The sequence below is a fragment of the Watersipora subatra genome, chromosome 2 (assembly GCF_963576615.1).
Source record: "Watersipora subatra chromosome 2, tzWatSuba1.1, whole genome shotgun sequence".
Classification (NCBI taxonomy): Eukaryota; Metazoa; Bryozoa; class Gymnolaemata; order Cheilostomatida; family Watersiporidae; genus Watersipora; species Watersipora subatra.
This window is the reverse complement of record NC_088709.1, coordinates 46,214,776-46,223,791: the sequence shown is the minus strand read 5'-3', so window position 1 is coordinate 46,223,791 and position 9,016 is coordinate 46,214,776. Positions and strand designations below refer to the sequence as shown.

General features: G+C 36.0%; 1 protein-coding gene across 2 annotated transcripts; it reads left to right on the top strand.

Annotated features, from left to right (window-relative positions):
• Positions 1-2,698: 2,698 nt before the first annotated feature.
• On the top strand, positions 2,699-7,997 carry LOC137387510 (arylsulfatase J-like). 2 transcript variants are annotated; one of them, XM_068073952.1, is made up of 9 exons: positions 2,699-2,821; positions 3,050-3,322; positions 3,658-3,774; positions 4,027-4,158; positions 5,049-5,175; positions 5,592-5,745; positions 6,529-6,668; positions 7,108-7,253; positions 7,443-7,997. In XM_068073952.1, exons 1-9 carry the CDS (start codon positions 2,714-2,716, stop codon positions 7,779-7,781), a joined length of 1,536 nt encoding a protein of 511 aa, XP_067930053.1. In that variant the 5' UTR covers positions 2,699-2,713; the 3' UTR covers positions 7,782-7,997. The 2 variants fall into 2 exon arrangements, with proteins under 2 accessions (XP_067930053.1, XP_067930054.1); XM_068073953.1 differs by lacking the exon at positions 3,658-3,774 and adding an exon at positions 3,491-3,607.
• The last annotated feature ends 1,019 nt before the right edge of the window (positions 7,998-9,016 follow it).

The following is a 9,016-nucleotide window of genomic DNA, read 5'->3' as shown; positions in this document are numbered from 1 at the left end:
TTTTGTTGATTAATGTTGCGGCCTCTCCATTATAACTTATATAAAAGTAGTAGGCGTGGTCTGTTTGTTTGGAATCGAGCGAGCTCCCGTATACGCTTCTGTTGGTCGGCACTCTGTGAAACTCTCTGGCTCTGGTCAGGCCTACTGCTGACAGCACAGGACGCTCTAAAAAGTGTGGAGTGCTATAACTAATTAGAGTGTGGGAATAGGTTAAGGTTAGTTATCTTTTTTTCCAGGTTGATGTTTCCCTCTGGGGTCACAACAGGTCTGTTTCGTGCTTCTGCACTTGTCAGGTGACTTGGGTTATGTGGGACATTAATGTCCCACATATGTACAGATTTAATGTATAAATTAATGTGCCATGTATATACAGATTAATGTGTAAAAAAATGTCCCACGTATATACAGATTAATGTATAAATTAATGTGCCATGTATATACAGATTAATGTATAAATTAATGTGCCATGTATATACAGATTAATGTATAAATTAATGTCTCGCGTATATACAGATTAATGTATAAATTAATGTCCCACGTATATACAGATTAATGTATAAATTAATGTGCCATGTATAAACAGATTAATGCATAAATTAATGTGCCATGTATATACAGATTAATGCGTAAATTAATGTCTCGCGTATATACAGATTAATGTATAAATTAATGTCCCACATATATACAGATTAATGTATAAATTAATGTGCCATGTATATACAGATTAATGTATAAATTAATGTCTCGCGTATAAACAGATTAATGTATAAATTAATGTGCCATGTATATACAGATTAATGTATAAATTAATGTCTCGCGTATAAACAGATTAATGTATAAATTAATGTGCCATGTATATACAGATTAATGTATAAATTAATGTCCCACATAAATACAGATTAATGTATAAATTAATGTCCCACGTATATACAGATTAATGCATAAATTAATTTGCCATGTATATACAGATTAATGCATAAATTAATGTACCACGTATATACAGATTAATGTATAAATTAATGTACGTACCACATACAGATTAATGTATAAATTAATGTGTCATGTATATACAGATTAATGTATAAATTAATGTACCACATACAGATTAATGTATCAATTAAGGTACCACATACAGATTAACATATGAATTAATGTACCACATACAGATTACTGCATAAACTAATGTACCACGTATATACAGATTAATGTATAAATTAGATATGCATCTATCTCATTTGACAAAGATTTAAAGACTGGAGTACAGTAGTTGAATGCATCTTTTGGTAAGTAGAAAATAAAATCATCACGCCATGAGTATCTGTTACTTGAGTATTAAACTGTATAAGTGATATATTTCTAAGCTAAAATGCTTGTTGCAATTCTTTGCTGGTCTGAGTACTTGCTGTGTTGATTATCGCTGAAAGGGGAATGTAGTTCCATAAATTGTTTCTTCTAGAGAAATTTTTAGCTGAATATTACATGTTTTTGGTCTAATGGTGACAGTTGCCTATTTGTATTAATGAACTGACAGCCACACCGTTAGGCAAGAAGATAGTTTTTTCCAACAGTGCGGGTGTTCTGAAAATAACAGTAGTTGTACACCTACACACTTACACGTGAAGAAAGTTGAGAGTTAATATCAACTAATTCTATTGAGTTTGTGTCTCGCTGGCTCTACCTAATTTTGATTTCTGTACCCATGTACAAGTAGGTATGTCTGACCATAATTTACAATTGTTACTTTTTACTGGGAGGTCACTAAATGTATTTATAACAATAATTACATTTCAAAACTATAATGAATGTCTCCATATTGTAAAGAAGTACTTAAATTTGGTATCTTTTAATTAAAATTAATTTTAATAAAATTCTTGACCTATGCTACATTCCTTGGAGCTGTGCTACTTTTTATGGAGCTAGGTTACATTCAATGGAGATTTTTTACATTCTATAGAGCTATGTTACATTCCATGGAGCTACGTTACATTCCGTGAAGCTATGTTACACTCCATGGTGCTATATTGCGTTCTATGGAGCTATGTTACATTTAATGGAGCTATGTTACACTCCATAGGGCTATGCTACATTTCATGGAGCTATGCTACATTTCATGGAGCTATGCTACATTCTATGGAACTACACGACATTCTATGGAACTAAGCTATTCCCTATGAAATTGAGTTTGGACCAAAAGAGATGGGGCAAAGAGCAGGTTAATTCATTCCACAGAATGTTTGCTCGTGTCTATTATCATTATAATGCTACTCCCTCAATTAACAGAAAACTTAGGTATAATACTCGAAGCCTGAGGCTATAGCCAGGGCCATGAGAGATCCACGAAGAGCCTCCATTAACACGGAACAAAAAGCGTAAATGCAAATGTATTTATTCAGTAGCATGACCTGGTGTTATTGATCATAGCGCGACAGTTGTATTGTATTTCTTAATGTTTGTCTGAGTCGCCATCTCGTGAATTGCGAGTTGAACTACTGAACCGCGACATGTATTAGCAAATTGAACTAGTGAACTTTAGCTAGCATATCAGCTGCGCTCCAGCACACAATATCTTAAAGCTCCTTTGTGCAGGTTAGTCAAAGATTTTACTTGTGATAATAACTCACACATCATACCTACATATCGTGCTAAAATACAGGCTAGACAAAGCAAGTAAGTGTGCAAATTACTAACTCTTGCAGGTTATACCAGAGGAAAGATGCTGAGATCGGGTGCGTGTCAACTTCTGGTTTTACTGCTTTTGGTGTTTGGAGGAGAGACGAGAAAAGCCAAACCTAACATTGTAATCGTAGTCGCAGACGATATGGTAAGTTAAAAGGATTGTAGCAACTACAGAGATAATAGCTGTGGTGTGCCATATGCACAACTGGTAGCTGTTGTTTTTTCTCCATGTTACTTACATTTACCTTCTTCTCTGAATGAATGTACTTACCTTACATGGTATCTTTATAGAGACTCAACTCGTTATATGATAATCTATTCTTTAGGTCTTCTTGCAAAGACATTTATTAAATACATTATTGATTGTACCTAGGGCTACACTGATGCCGGGTTTCATGGGGGAGACCAGATACCCACCCCTCATATAGATAAACTAGCACATGAAGGTATCATACTAGATAACTACTACACAGCTATGATATGTACGCCATCAAGAGCTGCTCTACTTACTGGAAGGCATCCTATGCAACTGGGGTTACAAAAAGCTGTAGTAGCACCTACAGAGCCATTTGGGTTGGGGCTCAATGAGACCCTCCTACCTCAATACCTCAAAAAGTATGGCTATGTTACCCACATGATCGGAAAGGTTGGTTTTATTTGCACACCAAATAATGGTACACACATTTAATAGTTCTCTGTTTCTGTTACATGCTTTTCATCTGGTTTTATCTATTTTTGCCTTCTAAATCCCTCACCAGATGTACGAACAAACAAGCGTGTGTGTGAGATGGGAACTTTAATCCTGCTATTGTAGTGGCATTTGGGGTCTTTCAAGCTTGTCTACACACCAACAAAGCGGGGATTTGACACCCATCTTGGCTTCTGGAATGGAAAAACTGATTATTTTACTCATATGGACAGAGGGAAAAGGGTGAGTTATAGGGATTCAGATAGAGTAATTTATCCTCTCTGTGTTTCCAGTGGCATTTAGGCTCATACAAGCTTGCCTTCACACCGACTCAGCGAGGATTTGACACCCATTTGGGGTTTTGGGCAGATAAGACAGATTACTTCAGTCACGAAAATAAAGGACACAGGGTAAGTAGAATAACAGCAGAAAGTCAATTAGTAAGTTGTTGTCTTCAGAGATTGTGAGCAGCGTCAAAACACCTTCATTTCTTGTCGAATTCCAGCTGGTAGACAACATTCTAATCACTATCCGTTGTTATGGTTTGTTCTTATCATAAAGGTGGTCTGCATATCAGGTTGACTTATAGCACGTTAATACATGCTGCTCCTTTGAATGATTGCATGTCTGGCTATACCCTGTTTTTCATCCTCCGTAAACAGAATGCATCTAAAATCATTGGACTGGATTTCTGGGAGAACCTCAAGGTAGCAAGGGAATACAATGGCAGTTATGGCACCGAGTTATTTGGGAACAGAGCTGTTGATCTGATCTTGAGTCATGACCAGTCTAAGGTGAGTCATAGTGGTAGTTACGGTACTGAGTTATTTGGGACCAGAGCTGTTGATCTGATCATGAGTCATGACCAGTCTAAGGTGAGCCATAATAGTAGTTATAGTACTGAGTTATTTGAGAACAAAGCTGTTTATCTGATCATGAGTCACAACTAGTCTAAGGTGAGTCATAATAATAGTTATGGTACTGAGTTCTTTAGTAGCAGAGCTGTTGATCTGATCAAGAGTCATAACCAGACTAAAGTGAGTTATAATGGTAGTTATAGTACTCAGTTATTTGGTAACAGATCTGTTAAACGGATCATGAGTCATGACCCGTCTAAGATAAGTGTAATTGCATGTAGCATTTTGATAATCTACTAGCCGAACGGCCCGTGCTAGGGAAATAGAATAATTACTTAATGAATATTAGTAACTTACCTGAATAGCTAAATATTTACTAAACACTTTACAAAAAAAATTTTGGGTCAGCTTAACAATTGTTATGCGTAACGGTCAACAGTGCTAGTTATTAACCAATAAAGCACTTTATGCATGAGCATCTTAACCAATGTAATGACTATTTACTCAATGAATACATTGTATTTTTTCTAGCTTAATCGTTAAGTTTGTCAGCTCTGGATCTGAATCACCTCTAAATCTGGAGGTCCCGGAGGTCAAATTCAGTGCTGTGCAGTATTTTCATTCTTAGAATTTAATTGCCTTAACTGGACACACTGTTTACCAAAAACACTGAGGCTTATATATATATATATATATATATATTTAAACCAAAAATATTGTTTGCCTATTTCTCAACTGTTTCTTTTATAAATAATTATATTGATATATAATATACTATAATTTTTTTATTTTTGTCTAAGCATTCAACCATATTGTTATTTTTTCAGCCTTTCTTCCTCTACTTGCCACACCAAGCGGTCCATGCCGGGATAACGCCACAGCCTCTGAAGGCTCCTCAAGAATATCTGGATCGATTTAAATTTATTCAACATGATGGAAGGCGACGCTATGCAGGTCAGTAGATGCATAAATTCCTAGATACGCAGGTTAATAGATACACATTAATAGATACACAGGTCAGTAGATATACAGGTTAGTAGATACACAGGTTAGTATGTATACAGGTTAATAGATACACTGGTTAGTAGATGTACAGATTAGTAGGTATACAGGTTAGTCAATATACAGGTTAGTAGAAATACAGATTAGTAAGTACATACGTAGGTTTGTATATATACAAATTAGTAGATATGCAAGTTAGTAGATGCACAGGTAGATACCATGTTTGGAAAGCACATTCGCTATTAGATACATAAACAGTAACTGCACAGATTTGTATGCATACAGTAAGGATGAATATTAATAGATACAGTTATTAAATTCAGACACCAACAAGAGTATAGGTTATCCAGTTATTGCATGTATTACAGCTATGCTCTCAGTGTTAGACGACTCCATTGGAAACCTGACTGCAGCTCTAAAGAAGAGTGGAATGTATGAGAACACAATTCTCATTTTCACCACTGATAATGGTGGCCCGGCTGATGGTGTCAGTCACAACTATGCGTCTAACTGGCCACTGCGGTATGCAAATATAATATTACATTTTCCTCTTACTTTGATAAAATATTTGTGAGAAATGTCTGTGCCAGCAAGATGATTGCAAACAGAAGTACATGACAGACCTTACTTGTTTCATGTTAGGAAGCAAAGCTTTAGGCATCATTAGAACCACAATAAAAAAATTTAAATCTTAGTCTACTTTTTCATTTTTATTTTTTCTGTCTTTTTATTTGCAATGAACTTGCTTGAACATCAATTGAGTAAAGACAGTAAACATCTATTTATATTTAGTTTCACTTGTCTGTGGATATGACCTCTATAGCACCTAACTTCTAATTAAACAATCTGCCAAAAAATGCTGGTTGGTTTCTTCGATACTCTCTCAAGTTTTAAGCACAAAAAACCCATTTGGGGTCATGACCTCTCATGGGCCACTCTAATGGGCATGAGGGCGACAAAAGGATGTTTTTCGCGAATGAAAATGAGGCTTTATACAGTCTTGTAGCTCGACGTCTAAAATGTTGACCACTGATCCTTTGACCCCTGACGGCTTATTAGACCAACAAACATAACTACTTGGCCACCTTACAAAGCCTGAGAATAGTTTTGCAAATCAGTGATAAAAACTCATTATTTATATTTCTCTCTTGTTTTTTTGTTTGTTGGATATCTTTGAAATTTTTAGGAATATGAAAATGAAGTTAAAAAATCAAGTTGTATTTTTCATGCTGAGATTGTCGTGTTGTATATACATATACTGGTACATGTATTTACAGTCATGTTTTGACTTATTTGTTTATTTAGAGGCTGCAAGCATACTAACTGGGAAGGGGGTGTGAGAGCTGTCTCCTTTATACACAGTCCATTGCTTAAGAACCCTGGTACTACTTCCCATCACCTCATGCACATCTCTGACTGGCTACCAACTATCATGACTGCTATAGGTGATACTCTAGTAATCTTTGCGTTAAAAAAATGAAAAACTGTACATAGTACTGCAAGCACTTTTGCCGACAGATATGATGTAGTTTTGATTTGTATAAAATAGTTGTATGCTCTATGGCATGATTTTACACTCTATGGAATAGTTGTACACTCTTTAAAGTAGTTTTACACTCTATGGAGTAGTTGTAAATTCTATGAATTAGGTGTACACCCTATGAAATAGCTGTACATTCTATAGAACTACATGTATAATAGTACTGGCTATAGTATAGTAGTGCATTATAGAATGTACCTACGTGCCCGTTAAATGTGCCTATAGAACAGGTACACTTTTTGAAACAGCTACACACCGTAATAAATAAGATACCACATATGTGCTAAAAGGAGCTCATGGAATTAGTATTTATTAAAATAATAATAACTGAATGATGGTTGCAGGTGAGAAACTACCAAAGGATATTGATTACTATGGAGTAGATCAATGGCCGTCTATACAGTTCAACTCTCCCTCTGCTCGTAATGAACTCATGCATAACTATGATGATGGAGCAGGGGCTATCAGATACGGAGACTATAAACTCGTGGTACGTGATACTAAGTGATTTGTGACAGACCTTTAAAATCAGATTTGGGCAGTTGCTATTGGGAGAGAATTATCAATATTGGTAATTTGTATCAATCTGTTGCGATTTTACTGAAGATCTATCCTACATATTTTCAATAACCCACTTTTAGCATCTTAATAGTAAATGCTAACTTTCAAACCCTTACAGATTTGCTGCACAATCAACAAAAATGGGTGGTACCCTGAGGAGCACTTCTATATCGGAGCCAATCAAAAACCTTACATCTTTTGTGGAGAACGCAACTCCTCTCTACCATCTTGCACCTCAGCTAATAAATATTGTCTGTTTGACATAGCATCTGATCCATGTGAATACAACAATATTGCTTCTCTTAAACCTGATCTAGCTGAGAAACTGTATAATAAGCTGATGACATTTGCTGACGCTGCCCAACCTCCTAGAAACAAACCTTCTGATCCTGCATCGTATCCAGACTTGCACAACGGGCACTGGACTGACTGGCTCGATAAACATCCAATATTTTAGCTCTCTGTGGTGGAGAACACTGCTCAGTGATGTTTTTCAAAACATTTGGCTATGTCTCTGATTGATTTTTCTCATTTTCCTGATAACATAGCATTGGTTTTTATTGTTACGATTTGATTTTTTATAGTAGAAATAATTATTCTTAGAAATATATCAGCATCATATTGCTAAAGTTATGACGGAGACATGTTTATACGGTGCCTTTTCTAATTTAATAGTAGCTATTAATTTGCAATATAAAAAAAACAAATATATAGATAACAAAATATATAAAATATATTATTATCTAAATATTATAAAGATAATATAATATACTTATATATAATATAATAATGACTGTGATATACAAGTAGGTGCTGTTCACTAAAGTAGCTGAATTGAAGAAATGATCAAGCAACTAATTGCTGCCAGAGTCACTCTCAGCTCGTGACAAAGGTTGTCTTTGATAAATGGTGATGTAGAAGCTAGAGGACAGGAAGATAGAGGCAGCATATTATTATTACAGAAGCAAACAGTACAACTAAACCGTGCATGAGATGTACTGTTAATACAGCTATAACTGTTGTGGCATTTGGGTTTCTTCAAGCTTGCCTAGCAGTAAGCCGGGTGGTGTCTGCAAATACTTTTATTTTCACTCAGACAGACTTCTGGTGGTTAAAAAGCTGGTTTTAGGGATCAAATAAAAGTTTGAAACGACGTATTTTAGTGACCTGGCAGAAGGCGTGTCATGCTATGCGTGTCATGTTTGGATGAAATCATCCAATAATATGAAAGCGCAGAGTGTCTATGTGGGCTAGCAGACACACCAACACATGCTAACAGGCACACATGCTAACAGACACACCCACACACGCAAACAGACACACCCACACATGCTAACAGACACACTCACACATGCTAACAGATACACATGCTAACAGACACACCCACACACGCAAACAGACACACCCACACATGCTAACAGACACACTCACACATGCTAACAGATACACATGCTAACAGACACACCCACACACGCAAACAGACACACCCACACATGCTAACAGACACACTCACACATGCTAGCAGACACATCCACATATGCTAACAGATACACATGCTAACAGACACACCCACACATTCTAACAGACACACCCACACACGCTAACAGGCACACCAACACATGCTAACAGACACACCCACACATGCTAACAGACATTGAAAAAGTTGGATTAATTAATATAGATGTTATTCTC

Excerpts from the sequence above, each read along its gene's own strand:
- LOC137387510 (XM_068073952.1), top strand. The coding sequence starts at position 2,714 with ATGCTGAGATCGGGTGCGTGTCAACTTCTGGTTTTACTGCTTTTGGTG. Across the intron at positions 4,159-5,048 it reads TGAGTCATGACCAGTCTAAG|CCTTTCTTCCTCTACTTGCC; the intron begins GTGAGTCATAGT and ends TTATTTTTTCAG. Across the intron at positions 5,746-6,528 it reads GCGTCTAACTGGCCACTGCG|AGGCTGCAAGCATACTAACT; the intron begins GTATGCAAATAT and ends TTGTTTATTTAG.